The sequence below is a fragment of the Zonotrichia leucophrys genome, chromosome Z (assembly GCF_028769735.1).
Source record: "Zonotrichia leucophrys gambelii isolate GWCS_2022_RI chromosome Z, RI_Zleu_2.0, whole genome shotgun sequence".
In the NCBI taxonomy this organism is placed as follows: Eukaryota; Metazoa; Chordata; class Aves; order Passeriformes; family Passerellidae; genus Zonotrichia; species Zonotrichia leucophrys.
Window position 1 is genome coordinate 18,441,849 of NC_088200.1, and position 19,398 is coordinate 18,461,246.

Here is a 19,398-nt window from a genome sequence, read left to right on the forward strand (position 1 = left end):
AGGCTCTCTGAACCGTTCAATTTGGTCACAAATTCGTCTTACATTGCAGGTGTAGTGTCCAGAGCAGAAAATGCAGTATTGCAGGAAGTGTCCAACATTCCCTTATTCAACTTGCTCTCAAGATCAGTCATGCTGGTCTCCCACTGAGAGCAACCTTTTTTCGTAATGCATACCGACCTGCTGGGGTGCATTGCAGGGGGCAATCAAAGAGCTGATGCCCTTGCCATTTCAGTCCAGATGGCTCCCACTCCCAGATGTGTGCAGCCAAGCTAAGATTAGCCACCAGCTATTCCACCAAAACGCCCCTGGCCTTGTTCGAAAATTTCAGATCACTCGAGAACAGGCCAAGGTGATTGTGGCTACTTGCTCTCAGTGCCAGTCCCATCAACTCCCATCCATCAGCTCTGGTATCAACCCCAGAGGCTTGTCTAGTTGTGAGGTGTGGCAAATGGACGTGACACGTGTCCCATCTTTTGGCCGGTTGAATTACGTCCATGTTTCCATGGATGCCTTCTCTGGTGCAGTCTATGCTTCTGCCCATACAGGGCAAAAAGCAGCCAAAACAGAAAAACATCTTGTGCAGGCTTTCTGTGTGGTGGGCAACCCCAAGGTCATCAAAACTGACAAAGGCCCAGCGTACAAATCCAGGGAACTCAAGAGCTTCCTGCAGCAATGGGGAATAGAGCACAAGACCGGCATCCCCTATTCCCCGACAGGCCAAGCCGTGGTGGAGAGGACCTACCAGAGCCTAAAAAAGGTTCTGAAACAACAATGCACGGCAGTGGAGTCCCCACATGTCCGACTGTCCAAGGCACTTTTTATGATTAATTTTTTAAATTGCTCCTTTGACAACCTTAATCCCTCTATAGTGAGGCACTTTGGTCACCACATACAGCTGCACCTGCAAGCCAGGCCTCCAGTCCTAGTCAAGGATCCGGAGACCTGGAAGACAGAAGGGCCCTTTGACCTGGTAACCTGGGGAAGTGGATACGCATGTGTGTCCACTCCCTCAGGTTTGAAATGGGCTCCATCCAAATGGGTCAGGCCCTTTCTTCCAAGGAAAGCACTGGTAGTCGGGGTTGTGGCACAGGTCGAGGAGGCCTGTTGGAGGAGGAAGCACAAACCCTTCAGTCTAGATCTAGACCTCCTCCTGGGGCAGAACCAAGGTTTTAAAACTTGTTTCTCAATTTTGTTTCTCTGTTGTTTCAGCGACCCCAACCTGATGGCTCCCTCTCAAGCTGCTATTATCCTATAGGGTCTCTCAGGTCGGGTGGGGCCGATTTTCTGTGCTTTTAGTTCTTTTAATTTTAGTTGTAGTTTCAATTGTCTCCTCCATCATTTGGAGATTACCTTTCATTATTTTTTTAAAAAATAAAGGGGGAGATGTTGTGTTGTGTCTATATAAGTTGGACTGTTCTGTTCCCCTCTATCATGTAATGGTTCTGCCCTGGTTCTCCCTTCCCTCCCTTGTGCTGCCTGTTATCCCAACTCCTCCCCAGTTGCCTTGGAGATTAATGTACCCTTTCTCAAATCCCTCCCCGGTGCCCTGTCTGTCACTCAACGCTCCCACCCTTCTCTCTAGAACTCTCTAGAAACTTGAGCGTTGAGTGATTAGTTCAGAGGCCAGGGCCCCACCCTCAAGTTATCCCCATTGGTGTTCTCCCTAAGTCAATCTTTTGTATCCCACTCCCCTCTGAAACCCTATTCGTCCAAGGACTGACTCCTCCCTTGTTTCCCTTCCTCCTTATAAGCTGTTGCAACTTCCCCCTCTTTCTCTTTGGCTGTCGGTTCCCCCTAGGACCCAATAAACCTGGATTCACCATAACTGGAGAGCGCTCTCTTCCTTTTCTGCTGACTTGGCCATAAGCCAAGCCATGTCCTACCACAAGGTAGTGCTGCTGTCATAGCACAGAGTGGTTATCTTAGGGGTTGTCCCAAAGCACGGAGATCAGGTGTTGGATTCATAAAATTAGAGGGTTTTGAGAAAGTGGTAAAAAACCAGGCCTCAGACAGCAGATTTGTGAACATTGCTAATACAGCGAAAAGTTTTCTAAGCAGTAGAGCACATGTGAGAAATAGAACAATAAGCCCCTGTGATTTGCCCTTTTAGGTTGCAACAAGTTTATTTAATGTATATCTCTGGAAGGTTAGTATGAATGAGTCTCTGTGCTTTGTCTCTCATAAACGAGCCATTGTGTTAGAAAATAAGTCTCTATTGTGTTAACTATGATTACGTGTGTTTCATATGATTGGATAGAATTATTGTCAATATGTTTTGCTCTATGTATGATTGGCTGAAACCTAGGCTGAGATGCCTTTATGCTACCCTGTAATATGACGTTTCCTTGGCATTCCATTTGAATCAGAGAGCTGTAAACATACTCTGTCTCCATTGTCCTAACAATGTACTGAGACTGAAGTGTGAAATAAACAGCTCACGCCACTGATTCCGATTGTCCCGTTCTGTTCATGTCTGTATATAGTTTGCCAATAGCAATTGGGATAGTGCCCCCCTATTGCTAGTGGTGCTGGATAGCTAGCCAGGGCGTCCTAGAAGAACAATCATTCTCCAGTTGGACTGCTTCACCCAGAGAAACATCTGGGTTCAAGATGAAAAGGCTTTACTGTGTGCCTCAGTTTTGGATTTAGATACTTCACACACTAACTAGATATACAGAACTTCTGTAGATACAGCCTTCACCACATGCTAAATCAATGACATGTACATATTTTGTGTACATACATAAATATTCTTCGATTGTTACAGTGTAGACAGATGTGTACATTAAGCTTTAAAATAATTGTAAAATAATGTAATAATGTAACTGTAAAATAAGTGTAAAATAATTCCTATAAATAAGGCATTGGCACACCTCGTATGACATACTTTTTTTATATCTAGTTAATGAGTTCTTATATATACCTCTCCACAAAGATTTTAATCAATCTTACTGTTCACAGTCAATTTAGTAATAGCAGCTTTTAATGTCAACAAAGTTCATTTACAAACATAAAGAATTCTGAATCAGATCAGACGCAGTTGTTTTACATCAGCATCACAAATTCACCTGCATACTTGTACTCAATCTGTAGCTATGTTGCTCAACACTGATCCCCACAATCCCTGTTTGTTTTGAATACAATTGAAGAGAAGTAGCAGCACAGTACAGAGAATACTTACCTTGTAAAAAACACAGAATACCTGCTAAAAAAAAGGGAATTGCTACTAGTCCCATTTGGATATTGTATACTGGAACAGGGAAAGATACGAAATAATTTATATCAGACAAGACACAGATGGGCATTAAATAACCAGAGCATGAAATTTTCAGACAATAGCTGTACCTTTATGACAAAATGAATGCAAGATTGTAAACTGTGCTCTGTGTCTCTTCTCAGAAGTGAAGAAAGCCATAATGCTCCTAGGCTTTTTTTCAAAACATGTCCAGTAATGAAACTCTCATTAGGTAGTACAAAGCTTGCAGAATTGCTTGCTTCACTTTGGAGTATATATAAGTAAACAGACACTGGCACAGCCTCAAAACTCATAAAACAAAGGCATAGTAGTCATAATGCTAAAGTAGGAGAATGTAAATAATTGGTATCCTATTTTCTGGCAGTACAGCAGTAGTCTGAAAGGAAATGGAATACTGAAGGTCTGTAACTTGACCCATAAGAACAAAAGGTTGTACTTTCCGGTTGTATTCCACTTAACAGATGCTCTATGCACATTCTTCTTCCAGACATGTTTCCCAGGAAGAAAAAAATAATCTTTGGTTTGACACGCAATTGAGCCTACTATTTCTTTTTATAATACCCTTATTTAGGAGCTTTCTGTACACACAAAATAAAGGATTAGGCATACAGTCTGCCAGTCCTGCAACATGCTCACTAAGGAAGTCATCAGACTCCACAACTACAGAGAACTATAATCACCTGTTATTAGAAGCTCTGTTAGCATATGATTAGGACAGTTAAGATACTCAAAACCCCTTTTGAGTGATAATATCCAAAGTAGCTTAAGAGAACGCCCAGCAAACAGCATCAGTAACGGCCGACTGGTTGTTGCATTACAATACCAATGGATCACATTACATAGCCTTCTCCAGAGCTTGTGGTGTTAGACTGACACCTGTGAGAAAATTCCCACAGATATGACAGCTGCCTTCTGTGTACAGTAAACATATACATATTTAAAGCACCTTTTGCCTTCTATGGCAATTTCCACAACTCGTTTGACTCATTCATCTTCCAGATAAGATTATTTCTCACACACTTCAACTTCCAGTTGTAATACAAGCTTAGTGAAGCAACATTCACAGTTGTGATTAGGTTTATTAGGTCTGTATTTCTTTGTATGTATCTGACTGAACTTCTTTTAAGTTTTGGCACTTTACCTATACACTGTGTGATTAGTCTTGCAGCTGAAATACTCCATAAATATTTAACAGATCATCTTGTTACACTAAGTTCTGTAATATTGTTGACTTTTCTGTATAATTTATTCAAATTTCCCCACCTCTTCTTCAGTTTAACAGAAAATAATTTTCTGTTCTGGGGTTCTTCTGGTCTGAGAGTTCTCCAATAACTTGAAAAGAGGATTTTTATAATGTCTCTCAGGAGGGATGCAGAAGTAAGACAGATCCCTGTGTTAAAATTCTTGTATCTCTGCAAACACCACAAAGGAACTGTACAACTGTGAGCTGTTGATCTTGAGGGAATGGTTCCTCATCTTAGCTTCCTCATCTCTTTCAATAAACTCATCTTTTTCAATAAACTGGCCTGTTTTGCAGCTGCTGGTCATAAATTTACATATCCTATATAACAGAGAGAAACCAGCATCTGCAAGAAGCGTAACAACTGTATTTGGCACATAGCTATCCAGTATCCTATCCATCCTGTTTGGCTAGGAGACAAACTGAGAGTTTGTTTATCGATTACCTGCCCAGTACATGGTCTATGTATCCAATTTCTGTGCACCTCACCAGGGGTCACTTACACCACCTTACTGACATTCCCCAGCAGGGGCAGGGATGGGACACGTCAACTGTTCTTCTATTATAATAATTTAAAATATTTACACGCTGCGCAGCCACTCTATTACACACACACACAAATACTTACTGGTATACTAATGAATCACACCTACAACTTTTTGCAAAGATTGATACATTGTGGGGTTTCCAAGCATGAAAAAACCATAAATCTGTAGCCTTCTAGAATACAGACAACTGGAGGGCCTGTGGAGAGAATAAAAAAAAAAAAAAAAAGGTGTTCCCTCTAAGTTTAAGCTCTCTCCAGAGACCATTCACTAACTTCAAAAGATACATGTTTGGCATTAACTAAAGGTCTCTTGGGAAAACGGTTTAAAAAATGTGTTAAACCAAGTAGTACTTAGAGAAAAGAGAGCACTGTGTAACACATAGTTACTGAGGTACACACTTATATATTTAATGTGTGAAAAATAAAGTGCTTTTTATCAGGTCTCAATGCAGGGACACTATAAAACTTTTCAACAACTGTAAAACAAATAGATACATAGAATACTGAATCAAACATACATGAAAACAGTGAACATCCTATCTGATTGATGCCGCAAGACAAAACATTCCTTCATATACATGGTATATACATATATATTCCTCTTTACTCAATATATTATGACAATATATATTTCAGAATTTTGTTAAGAGTCTAAAAAAATCGTACAAATATGGAACAAGGATCAAGCATAGAAGTCCAAGACTGACAAAGAATTTGCTATCCCTGCCCACACCATCATTTCCACTCCTGGGAAAGATATGCCAGTGCTCTCTGCTGGGGTGCAGTGCCTCCACATCCTGCAAGGCGCTGTGAGCAGCAGCTGTGAAGTTGTCATCGCCAGTGGTGAGTAGATCAAATACACATGAGTAAAAATAGATGTCCTTCACAAGCATCTTCTCATGGCATTTGGTGGTGGCTGTTTCCAGTGTGTACCCTGATTGGGGATGGGATGCAGTACCCCAAGGAAGCAGCTTTCCCATCACAGGCAATGGCAAGTAGCCACTCTGATCAATACGTTCACTGGAAGGGCAGCCGTTCAGACACAGCTGCAGATCCTGGCTCTCCTCAAAGGCCATGATCAACTCCTGGGGCATGCGAATGGCCAGGGTCAGGTAGTGCCCAAGCTGGCGGATATACACTGTGGTTCCGATGTACCTTGCATGCATCTCAATATATTTGCCACTGACTTTCTCCACAATGTGCAAGCCCCTGGTGTTCTCATCTCCTCCACTTGTTGTACCATCAACAAAAGCTGCAGGCAAATCATCAGTCATTGCCTGATATACTTTCTGATCTGTACAGTCTTGGTATGATCTGAAGATAATAGTTATCTGTGGGGGAGGGGGAAAAGAGGGCAAAGTTAGTGGAAAGAAATCATCACCTCAATCCCTTTTCCATTTTTTAACTGAATATGTCTGGAACTGCCCACTACCTTAAAACCTGACAGTTGTCCACAACTCTCGCCTAAGGAAAGCAGCCTGTACACATGCTTAAAGCAGTACTTTACTGGATGGCATATGTTAGATTGTTGGTCTGGAAGTAAGACTATTAGCATGTGGCAACAGCCTTGCGGTCAGGAGAGGAAAACACTTCACATTTAATTAAGCATAACAACTACCTCCTGCCTCACACTTCCTTAACACTTTGGAATGCATCCTGCAATGACAGAGAAGCATAAAGACCGAGTAATTCCCACAATGCTGGCAACTATGGCAAAACCAGAATGAGACCACGCAAATCAGGCAAAGGTATAATCAGGACCAAGAACAACAACTAGTCAAATAACAGCTTAGGGATCCTGGATACAGTAGTCCTAGGAACTGGGAGATTTGACTTTAGAGGCCACTGTGCTAGAAAATGTGCCCACAAGAGAAACAATGCAAGACTGAAAGACACCCAGAGATGTGCCTTTGAAGAGTGAGTGACATCCAACATCAAAATCATAAGCATAAAGCAATTAATTTTTTTTTTTTTAAGATTAGAACTAGCCTTTTAAACCTTTCTATTTATTGGAGTAGGTCACAAAAAAAGAAAAAGCAGGTCCTCCATTCTTACTTGAAGGGAATAACTAGGCTATATGGCAGATCAAGTTCAGAGTGTCTAGCAGCTTTCCTAAAACAAAAATTAGAATTCACATCCAAGTATTACAAACAGATATGCTACTCCCTTTAGAGGAAGAATAACTAGAGGGGAATGACTTCTTGAAAAGCTCAAAAGACATTTTGCACCAAGAATAGATATTTTATAAATTATTTTCATAATTGATGGATTATATCAAATGATTTACAGTCTATGATTTAAGTAGTCTGCCATGAGACTCACATTACTTCAAAACATATCAGAAGGGATTTTTAAACTAAGGTTAAACTTAAAATCTGTTCCACAGCAACTTCACATTTTAATTTCAATTAACCATCACACTTCTGCACAACTTTTATTTCTGCCTCTCTGTTTTAAAGTAAAAGGAAAAGGTTAAATCAAGAGCCAGTTAAAAACAATTTGAATAAAACCTCTGCCCTCATTAGCGTCACCTCTCTACACCACTTGTATAAGACACAAGTCTTCCCACCTCTCTCCTTCCATTGCAACAATTTCTTCTTTGGAGTCTGCAGACGTATCCTAAGCAATATTACATTTATTTTCAATATTAGGTTAATCTCAGGTGGTTGATGCTTTGTCAGTGTTTGTCTCACAGCATGGACATTACTTACCATTTTGACTTCATATATTCTCACTAGTGCTGACTGGATTTTTCCAATGGTTCTTCCTTGCATTAATTAGTTATACAGCATAAGATGTATCAGCTATATACCTTGTGACCATCTGTAGTCAAGTAATTTGGTAAAGTGACGACTGTGAACCACAGCTGAGCTGGAATGCTTACGCCCAAAATCCAGAAAACACACAAGTGCCCCTGTTGCTGTAAAGATGATCACACAGCTTGGTTCTTAGTAAAGTAAGCTCAGCAACCTACAGAAGAGAAACTTGAGGTCTCTCAAATGATTAATATTTCTGCATATAATCCAGGCCATAGTGCAGTAAAAGGCCTTTTATTTTGTGTAACACAGTTTGAATGAAACAGACTTCAATCTCAGCCTGCTCAGACAAAGAAGCATTGCTATTTCCTTGAGCACATTTGCACTGTTCTGCCAGGAAAGAATAATTTACACATCTACAGAAGTAAAGCTCTAAGTCTCCTTAGCCTGGAGCCAAAAACAAGTCGCATTGTTTTAATGAGACACTGAACTGGCTGCTTGATTAAATATTTAAGCAAGGCACCTGGCAAAATTTATCAGGAAGCAGCTATCACATTGCTCTCTCCAGAACTCCCTCATTTACAAGAATGAAATGCACACAATTTCAGAACACAGAGAAGGAACAAGAAGCCTTTATCCTAATTTAAGATTAGCAATAACAATCGATGCTGAATGACAGCTGAAATACTATTAAATGAATAAAGGCCTCCATGGTGCAAGGACTCTCTAAACAGAGAATCAACAGAGACCATTAAGATTTTCCAAGGACATAACTGTATTTAAACATTGCAGCACAAGACACTGATTTTTAATATTCTATTGTATGTTGGGTGGCATCCATCTAATCCATAGGCCAGATTAGTAAAACCAGAGTGCTGCATGGGCTTTGCCTTATCACACATTCCTATCTCAGTATCATGCCCTGGTACTATAGATACTTCAGAACCTGTTGTGAAGGGAGATGAAGCACAAGGTCATTGCAGAGCTTTCTCTCTAAATTCCCAAGGTATCAGAGAGCATTAAAAAGTGAGAATGGTTATTTCTAACAAACTCATGTTATATATATTTATGTACCTACAGTACTTTTTATATTCTGTCTGGTTCCCAAGAACACCTTCACAAAGCTGCTTATGCAGTACTGTTTACAGACTAGATTAGCTGCTCTTTCTAAACTTAGGATGGAAAAACCCAAATGCCAAAATCTTTACATGAATAAAGATCTTTGAAATTATCAGTGTATCAGCCTTGTTCTTTGGGCACATACAGAGGTCTTCCGCAGTGAGGCACCCTGAAAGATGAAAGTAAAGGTTTCCAGAGGTTTGTTTATTGTATCTGAGGATACTATAAACAAACATCAGCTACAGAAAGATTACTAAACCAAAGAAATCCCACACATAAAATTTACACATTTCATTTTGGACTTCATCCTCCAACTCCTACTGATGCCAGTACTGATGAGTACACTGCTCAAAAAGCTTTCTTAAATTCCACTGCACATACAAAACCTTTCAAAGATGGTGTTACTGAGCTGTAAAACTACCATTTCTAGAGAAGACCCTAATGTGTTTGCAGAAGGTTTAAACAAAAAACACGCCTTAAACACGCCTTAAACAAAAACAACACTTTCAACTCTTGAATTCTTGTACTTATCTTCCTGTGGGAATCAGACATGGAAGGGTTTGATCTGCAGCCTCAGCACTGACTGCTGAGGTGACACCTCAAAACCTGTGTTGAGTTTTGCACCTCTCATAACCAGAAAGACACTGAGGTGCTGGAGCAAGTCCAGAGGAGGGAAAAGGAGCGGGGGGGAAGGATCTGAAGCACAAGACTGATGAATACAGGCTGAGGGCACTGGGGGCGTTCAGCCTGGGGAAAAGGAAGCTCAAGGGAGACGTCACTACTCTCTACAAGTCTCTGGAAAGAGGTTCTAGCCAGGAAAGAGTCAGTCTCTCCTTTCAAACAGCAAGTGACAGGATGAGAAGAAATGGCCTTAAGCTGTCCTGTGAAGATTTAGATTGAATATTAGAGAAAATTTCTTCACTGAAAGAGTTGTCAAGTGCTGGAGCAGGCTTCTCAGCCTCTTGCATCATTATCCCCAAAAATGTTTTAAAGGTATGTAGACACGGCACTCACAGATTACATTTAGTGGTGGAATAGACAGTTTCCAACTGGACTCAATGATCTTAAAGGTCTTCTCCAACCTAAATGATTCTACTGCAGCCTCCAATGACACTGTAGTATAAAGCTACTTCTACCTAATAAGACAAATTAATCTCTGCCTTAAGCAAAATGTCCATAAAGATGAAAAGAATAATGATGTGACAAGTCACCTGATCCTTCTATTTCTTAAAACATTTAGAACATTTATTTTCCAATTACCTTTTAATTATTTTTCTATTACACTGTACTCACTCTGCAACAATTTCCTGCAAAAATGAAACCATGCTACAAAAGAGACATTTAAGGTTTTTTGACTCTGGGTAAAATAACATTTATCCTCAAAATTCCTTTACCCTGTTGATAGCACCAATTCCCAGGTTCCAAGGTTTATACCCAATAAATCACTACAGTGAAAAGCTCTGTCGTTTTTTTCCTTCTTTGTGTCATTAAATTCACTCTCTCACCCTCAAGCTATCTATTATAAAATACCTGGACAGGAAAACCCCCATTTCTAATTCATGCAAACAAGAAGACACCTCCAAACAAGAAGGGAAGCTTTCCATTGGCAAGCCTAAGCATCCCTGCCTCAGTTTCTATTCAGGGACAATAACTTTAGTGATATCCAGAATACCTGTCACAGGTGCAAAAGGCTATAAAGACTTTGTACTCCTCCAAATAAAGCACACAATAAATAAAAATTAAAAACCTCAATGTACTATTTCATGCACTATACAATACCCTTCCTACCTGCTCCCTGTAATAGACATTTATTCTCAGGGAATTCAAAACTCCCTCCAAGATAGGGGGAAGCTCTTTATCTACAGCTGCAGAAATCAAACATGAATAATGCCAGTGATCTACTCAAAACACGTGCAGGAAGTCTGTCAGAAAAAAAAAAAAAAAAGAAAGAAGAGCTTAAATTTAAACTCAGTTTCCCAGTTATCTGCTGATGATCTTCCTTTTCCATCTGAAAGGCCCTAGGATCCTATGCCAAGGGGCATAAGCACATCAGGCAAGCTCAAAAAACTGGAGTTTCAAAGTTTCAGCTAGACCACAGAACACAGAATAGCTCTGCTCATGGTGAAAGATACATGTTACTATGAGTAACACAAATGTGCAAAAGATCTACAAACAAATTGTGAAGAGCATTTTTGTAAGTACACAACTCTCACAAGATGTGGTCTTCCAATTAAGGGATTCAAGAGAAATTTTTCCTGCTTTTCATACTTTCATGCCAGATGCAAGTTGAGGGGTAGGGGAGAGGCAACATCCGTTTATTCCTCACATTCTTACTTGAAGCGTCGTCCTGGCATTCTCTTGTCCTTTATGAACTTACTGGATAGTCCTCAGGCTGCTGGGGTTCCCATAGTCTCTTAGGTTTTGGAGAGAGAAGAAAACTTCACTTATAAAGTTGCCTTCATTATCAAGTCCCTCAAAGATTGGTACAGCAGAAAGCTACCATAAAAGTGAAAAGTACTAACTCCCTACAAGGGCAAGGGAAAGTTTGCACCTTTCAAAAGGAGAATAGGCTGAAGATTAACCATTCTGTTTCTACGGCTTCTTAAACCACTTCCCTGAAAAATACATTCAGGAAAAATTAAATCTTCTACACTTGTTGTACTTCTTTTCATTAAACCTCTTTAGACAGGATTAATTAGGTTAGTATTTGCTTGGGCTTCTGTACAATTTAAGCTCAGCATATACCTTTGTTTTTATTTCCCATTAAACATCTATTTCAAATACGTGCAATGAAAAAACAGCCAAACTAACAAAAAGGAATAGTATGAAAACTTTTCATATGGTGAAGGTAGATGACCTATTGGATGCTCTCAGGTAGGGATTACTCTATGTAGATAAATGTCACTGAAGTGTAGCTCTTTAGAAGTCCTTTAAGCTATCCGGTGACCAAAATAATTTAGCACATCCAACATCAGATAGCCAACCACAGTTAAAATGGAATACTTGCAGAGGAAAATGTTACTGGAGTGAATGAAGCAGTGGTAGTGTAGCTTAACAGGCCTTTTCTATTTCATTATAGTAGTATTTCTGCTCCTACTAGAGCATGTATCAGAGATATTAAAGCTTATCTTCTAAGTCACTTGTACATTCAAACAACCTTCCTTGCCTACAACAGGTGTGGTAAATTCTGTTATCTGTCAAAAAAAAGGAAAAAAGTTCAAGAACTACGCAACTGTGGTGGTGTGGTTTTCAGCTTTATTGTTTTTAGTTCTGTGCTTCAACATGTTTGCGATGTTCTGTTCCATGTACCCCTACATTATTCCCTAGCTGGTTTCACCCTACATTGTACCAACCCTCTCTATCAATCACCCTTGTTCCTGCCTCTTTTTCCAGACACTTTGATGTCAATCCCTGTAATTCTGCCCCTACAGCCTGTCAATCTTGGTAATCCTCACCCCTTTGTCTAGATTCTTCCATGTCAGTTACGTAATTTTCCTCCTCTTATTAGTCGGTTACATCTGCTCTCCTCCCCTCTCCTATTCCATTGGTTATATGATAGTTTAGTCCCCCCTTATGCCCCTCCCCAGTTGTTAACCATTGGTTGTTAGGCTGACTCCTCCCTGCAGTCAGCCCCCCTATATAAATTAATGTATCTACATACTCCTTGCATCCCTGTTGGTTTGCTTCTTTGTTATCATCTGTGGTCTCCTCTCCAGGAAGGAATAAAAGCAACTTGGAAACTGCAGCCAGAGAGTCCCTCTCTTTCTCCTTAACCACTCCCGCTCGACGAGGACGCCGGTTGCCTGCTCGGCCAGGTCACGAGAAGGGGTTCCTACCAGTGGCCAAACTGCTACCCTTGGCCCTAGCCTGTGGCTCAAGGTGGGGAGCAGCCACTTAAAGGCACGTGCCGAGGAAGGGGGTTGGAGCTAGCTGGCAGCCAGCGTCACCTCCTCTCCCAAGATCAGGGCGCAGCATCGTGCAACATGCAAGATATATCAGCATTAGAAATGTTTCTAGTATTGTAAATAATAGATCTTGTTTCATTTGATTGCTTCTGCACACTTAGCTGCACTTGGGCAAATGACAGGGACTAGTGGAAGAGAAGAAAAAAATACCCAAATCAAAGAAAAAAACCCCTCTTATCAAGAATATAAAGACAGAAGGCACACTTTTTAAAATCATACTTTCCCTCAGTATGTGCGTACATTTACTCCTGGTGTTCTCCTCTTTATTTCTTTGAAAAGACAAATACCAGCATAATGTGCTACCATAATCAATAATTTTCAGAATGGGGATAAACTTATGATCACCTATCTACTATAACCACACCCTAGCCATCCATACATTTTGTACACAAGAATCTCAACTTTTTCCTCTACTACTATCAGGAACAAGAAAATGAAGAAAATTCAGCGAGAGTTTAGTAAAACTGAGGATAAAAGCTTACTGCAGATTATGAAATGCAACTTTTTCTTCCACTTTAGAAAAAGCCACTGGAGGAGACTGCAGGAGATAAAAGTCTCTTTTGCAAAGCACACTCATATTACTCTCATTCCTTATTTTATACACCTTCAGAACTCATTCACAATGAAGACTGGTTTTGAAACTAGTATAAATTAAGAACATGTAATTCTGAACTTTGGTCCAATCTCTGTTCATTCATCCAAGCATTGCCATTACTTCAATACTTCAGAACCCAGCACAAACTTAATAGTAAAACTGATTTTTCTATATTAATACTACTGCCCAGCCAACTCCACAGAAGATGCTCCACCCTACTGTGACAGACAACTCCTGCTCCTGAGTCCAGCAATTAAGAAAACCTACTTCCAGGTTTAACACAGTGAAAATTCTCTAGTGTAAATGTCTTGAGGCTGTGTACACATAGCCTGATGTAGCTTGACAATACAAGAGCTACGCTACCACAATTTTTAAAAAAGCTCTTTCCCTCCAAAAGATCTTCAAATGCTTGATTAAGTAATTGATGGACACACTTGTTACCCACATCCAGCAGGAAGAAACATGGACTCTTCTTAAGTTAAAGAAATAGCATCAGTTATTAAATACTAGTGGACGTATTCCTACTCAACACTCCTCAAAGTATCTGAGAGGTATACAATCCTAAGTCTTGCCTGTCTCAACAAAAGTTTAATATTCTTGGCACAATTTTAAGGCCACTGCTTGTTTAGTAAAGCTGAAGTACTAAGACCTTGTCACAAACATTTAGCTTGCTACCTCCTCTCAGTCCTCTTGTTTTGGCTCTGAGTAATCAGCATTTCGGTAACCAGTTTTGTTTTAGCTGTGAAGTTTAGAAAATTAATAAAAAGAAGACACATATATTCTTTCCATCTTTAAATTCCCTTCCAATCCAAAGCATTGTATGGTTTTTTAAAACTTCTAATTAGTGCAGAGGCAGTCACAGATGTTCAATAATCAATAACTGTTTAAAGCGTTACATCAGTATAATTACAGGCTTGTGTGGTGATATGCACAGGTTTTCTTGTCTTAAGCAGGAGCAAAGGGAAGAAACGAACCTGTTTTGTTTGCTCACTAAAGAAGATGCTACGAGTTTTACTTTTTTATACTCCTGCATAGAAGATTCTGAAGCTAATACACTTCTTCACTGTTAAGAGCTAAATGACTTACTTAACTGTCTTGACCTTTTACTTCTGGATGCATGCACAGTGCAGAAAAATAATCTGTACCTTGTTTGTAGCAGTAGCGCGGGATCCTGGGACCACAGGCACATTGGTCACTTGCACTGATAAGTATTTATTGTCTATGAGGGGCCAAGCGCCTTCCACTTTGCATGTCTGGAAGTGATCCTTAAAAGTCCTCAGATGAGGATCCCCAAACAAACCACAAAACAGGTAAGTAGGAGGAGGTATCTCCTCTCCCCCCTGATGTTCTCTTGCTTCTGTGTGGCCACTGTAGTTGCAAAGATCACGGGTCATTTCAGAGTTGGTGGAGGATGTGGGTCCATTTTTGGTACAGTTTCTCTGGGTCATGAGATCACCAATCCCAAGCACTGCAGAATGGTAGACTAGGTTTCCACGGCATACTTTGGCATTGCGATAGGTACACACAGAGTATGCCCGCAGGGCCTTGCAGAATTCCAAATCAAAGTCCTCAAGAGCTGCGTTTAGATGTGAGGTAAAGGATACAAAATCAGTGGTGCACTTCTGGATTCCACAAGATGTGTGCAGCTCACAGTCACCTAAGCACAAAATAGACAGCAGAAAGACATAAAGCAAACCTCCTCAGTGGCAATCCCCCTTTCCACTCCCACAAGTACCATAGAAAACTACTTAAAAGAAACTTAAAAGTGCTCACCCATTAGGGAATCATTGCATTTTAGAAAAAAGAAAGGTTGAAAGATAGAAAGATAACAATGGAGCCTATCTCAGATGACAGGACTCATGATGTCTTAATCCATTACTTCATATTGTCCAGACGAAAATTAAGAGCACTGAGTCCTATCAAGTACAAGCCAAATATTTTTTATAGATACTATTTAAAAAAATATAGATTTTTTAAATAAGATGATGATGCAGTTCTCTGTTTAAATTAATCACTTAGTCAATAAGAAAGTCTTCATTTCGTCTTGAAGTGCTTTACACAATTCACTTAATTTTTATATAGAATTCTGTCCCTTCGAAGAATGTGGTAAAGGCAACAAAGCAATGTTCTTTAGACATTGCTTATATGTTAGATGCCAAATGTCTAAAAATGTTTAGACAAAAACTAGACTGAATAAAGCAAAAACCAAGTTCTCTTTTAGAAACCAGGGTGGGGGAGAATGGGTAGGTAAGCAGACAAGCAGTTTGCTTTATTTCCCTGGTACTGCCATAGCTAAAGCTTCACTGCTCATTTTTTGGGGACTAAAGCATGAAAAAACCCAGTTGTCTGAAGCACAAGTTTTCAGCTAACACACCTATACATTGCAGAACTTACTAGGGGCAAAAATTAAATGAACAGGACACACTAAGAGCAACAGAACCCCACTTTTCACACAGGTTAAAACCAGGAGGACCCCAATCTAGGAGAGATCACATTTCCTGCCATCCAAAGAGAAAACAGACCTTCATAAAGAATAGGTGCACAACTTCATGCAACAGCTGTTCAAGCGTGCAAAACTATCTACTAAAATTCATCTGTGGGAACATTTAACTGAAATTTTCCACTGTCATAAAGCAGGTTTTGAATGCCACAAAGACACATAGAAAAGTTAAAAAAAAAAAGGGAAAACAAAATGTATAAGAAACTCCGAGCCATGAGAAGTGGAAAATAGCCTGAATAACAACATTTTTCACTTTTAAACAGCTGTTTTCAGCAATGCACCCAGTGATAAGAGAATATCATCATTTTCTTTGCCTGCCCCTTAGCTGACCTTCCTGAGTCAGTATTGAGGTGACTTACTCTGCATACTCAAACCATGAATTTATAAGAGCACTGTTTTGCCAGTGACGCATACCTAACACAAATCCCTCAAAATCCCAAGACAACACTAAGTTGAATGAGGAATCCCCCACCTACAGCTAAGTATGACCATGACTCGTGTAGGTAAGGTAAAAATTTCTTTGTGCAAGCCATACATACCTCTGCACAATACGGGAAAAAAAACCCTAACAAGAATCAACTTCTGTTTCCAGATACACAAAAAAGACCCATGCCAAGCAAAATGACAGAGGGAATACTGGGTTTAGAGCCAGACTTTCAAAGCATCAAAACTTTTATTTCCCTTTAGTTGTATTCATAATATTATTTTAATCACAAATAAATCAGGCTAGCTGAGCAAGTCTGCTAAGTTATCAAACAGTCCAATAAAACACAGAATGACAGAATTTTTAGGGCTGGAAAGGACCTCTGGGGATCATCTAGTCCAACTCCTCTGCCAAGGCAGAATCGCTCGAACTAGGTGACACAGGAACGTGTCCAGGTAGGGTTTGAATGTCTCGAGAGAGGGAAACTCCATGACCTCCCTGCCAGCCTGTTCCAGTGTTCTGCTACCCTTGATGCAAGGAAGTTCTTCCTAATGTTGAGGTGAAGCTTTTTGTATTTCAGTTTATAGCCTTGTTCCTCTTCTTGCCGCTCGGTACCAATGAAGAAATCTGGCACCATCCTCTCGGATGGAGATATTTATACGCACTAACGAGATTCCCTCTCAGTCTTCTCTCCTCTGGACTACATAGCCCCAGCTCGCTAAACCCTCCTTCATGAAAAGCTCTACCGGAAGGGAAAGGACCCGCCAGCTCCTCGAGTCTGCGCGCACACGACTGCGCTCCTGTCCCTCCCAGCCCCCCACTCCCGGTACCTGCGCCCAGCAGCAGCAGCAGCCCCAGTGCGGCGAGCAGCCGCCGCAGAATGGCGAGCGGCGCCTCAGCCCTGGGGGCGCGGGAGGGCACAGCGCTCCCCATGCCCGACCATGCAGGTTCCCGGGCTGGCGGAAGGACGGCGCCACGGCATGAGGCGGCGGAGGCGCGGGCGAGCGGACGACGTTTTCCACGGTGCTTCCCCCCTCTGCCTCCTCCTACAGGGGCGCAACCGCAGCCACAACAGCAGGGCGTGACGCGACGCGCACAAATAGATCCCCGATGGGCGGGGGGGGGAAGCGGCGCCGGCGCCTGCGCCCGCTCATCGTCCGCCGCGCCCCTCCCGCTGCGCCGCCTCGTAGTGGCTACCTGAGCTGTCCGTCACGGCTGGCCCCGGCGCCCGACTCGCCCGCCGCCGCGTCAATAACGGGCGAGTGCGCCCGCACAACGAGCCGCGTCCCTGAGGCGGGACAGGTCGCGAGAGGCCGCCGGGACAGGGCAGGGAACAGCACCGCGATAGGAAAGGAAACACTCCCGAGATAGGATGGGGTACACCACCAGGAAGAAGAGAGGGCGTCCCGCCGGAATAGGAACACCTCTGGGATAAGAAAGGGGGCACCGGCAGAATAGGGCAGGGACACCTCAGGGATTGGACGGGGAAAACTTCCGGCGCAGACAGGGGACACGGCCGAAGAGGGCAAATGCTGGGTGCACTGCTGGGAACAGGGCAGAGGGTACCAGGGGAGCAGAGCAGATGGCAGCACAGGGACAAGGGTGGGTCACAGAACACCGAGACAGAGCAGGGGACATCGCCGAGGTGAGAATTAGGAAAAGAATCTGGAGGAGAAGATAAATGCCATCATGTCAGGATATTTTTTGAGCATCCAAGGGTAAATTTCCCTTTGAATATGTCATTAAGAAGCTAACAGCAGGAGCTACAGCACATCTCAGGTGTAAGTAAAAACACTGCTTTCAGGCTGTTTGCTTTTCCAATCTGTTTCTCCTTTCCAGCAAAGATATTTCATACTGCTAAGACTAGACTGGCTGAGGCCAATTGGTCGAGGTTCAGTGAGGCCAGGTGCTGGGTCCTGCCATTGGGTTACAATGCCTGGAGTGCTACTGGCTGAGGCAGTGGCTGGAAGGCTGTATGGGGAAAAAGGCCTGGGCATTCTGCCTGGCAGAGCTGAACATCAGCCAGCATGGACCCAGGAGGCCAAGAAGGGTCTCCTGGCTTAGGTCAGCAGTAGTGTGGCCAGCAGGACTGTCCCCCTGTACTCAGGACTGGTGAGGTCACTCTTCAAATCCTTTGTTTAGTTTTGCACTGCTCATATCCAGAAAGACATTGAGGTGCTGGAGGGAATCCAGAGGAGAGAAACAGACTGTGGGGAAGGGTCTGAATCACAAGTCCTCTGAGGAGTGGCTGAGGGAGCTGGGGGTGTTCAGCCTAGAGGAAAGGAGGATGACTTTCTTGCCCTTTACAACTCACTGAGAGGAGGTTGTAGTCAGGTGGGGATGGGTCTCCTGCTATATCTCAAATGAAAGGACAACCGAAAATGGTGTTTAGTTGCACCAAGGAGCCAGCACTGGTGATTGTGTGATATGGTTCTTCAGGAAAAGCATGGACAATAAGAAAACCACAAATACAAATCAGACAAACGGATTCCCCTGAATTTCTCTTTATTAGAAAATTTCTGGAAAATAAATATCCAAGACATAAACTGTTCATTTTATCAACCACATCTGAAAAAAAACCAACCAACCAACCAACCAAAATACCCCAACCCCAAAACTCTGGGCTTCAGTAACCATTAAAACTAAGGTAAATTGCCACAACCTAGAAAGAAGCCCTTTGGCTTCTTCTGTAGGTCACATAGTATTCATTAATCTAGTTGGGGCTTTGAGAACTATCATCTATGGTTTCTTTTTTCTTCAATGCTCTTAGAGAAATATTCCTGCTGTTCACCTCTACTAAGAGACAACACTCTTCTTTTTAATTTCTTTTGCTCATATAAAAATTTAATTTTTATAATGTAGTTACAGCTACTTGCATTCCTTGAAGCTGTCTTTGACTGTGACACTGTCACAACAAGGGTACATGTACATGCTTCTTTTGGAGGCTCATAAAGGCTCACCCTGTCTGTTCTCCCTCTGTTCCAGAAGTCAAGTAG

The 19,398-nt window shown here is 41.7% G+C and overlaps 1 protein-coding gene across 1 annotated transcript; it reads right to left on the minus strand.

The window, feature by feature from the left end:
• Positions 1-2,913: 2,913 nt before the first annotated feature.
• RGMB (repulsive guidance molecule BMP co-receptor b) lies at positions 2,914-17,531 on the minus strand. The gene is made up of 3 exons (XM_064736006.1): positions 17,233-17,531; positions 14,624-15,135; positions 2,914-6,374 (listed from the first exon to the last, which is right to left on the minus strand). Exons 1-3 carry the CDS (start codon positions 17,333-17,335, stop codon positions 5,676-5,678), a joined length of 1,314 nt encoding a protein of 437 aa, XP_064592076.1. The 5' UTR covers positions 17,336-17,531; the 3' UTR covers positions 2,914-5,675.
• Between the last annotated feature and the right edge of the window lie 1,867 nt (positions 17,532-19,398).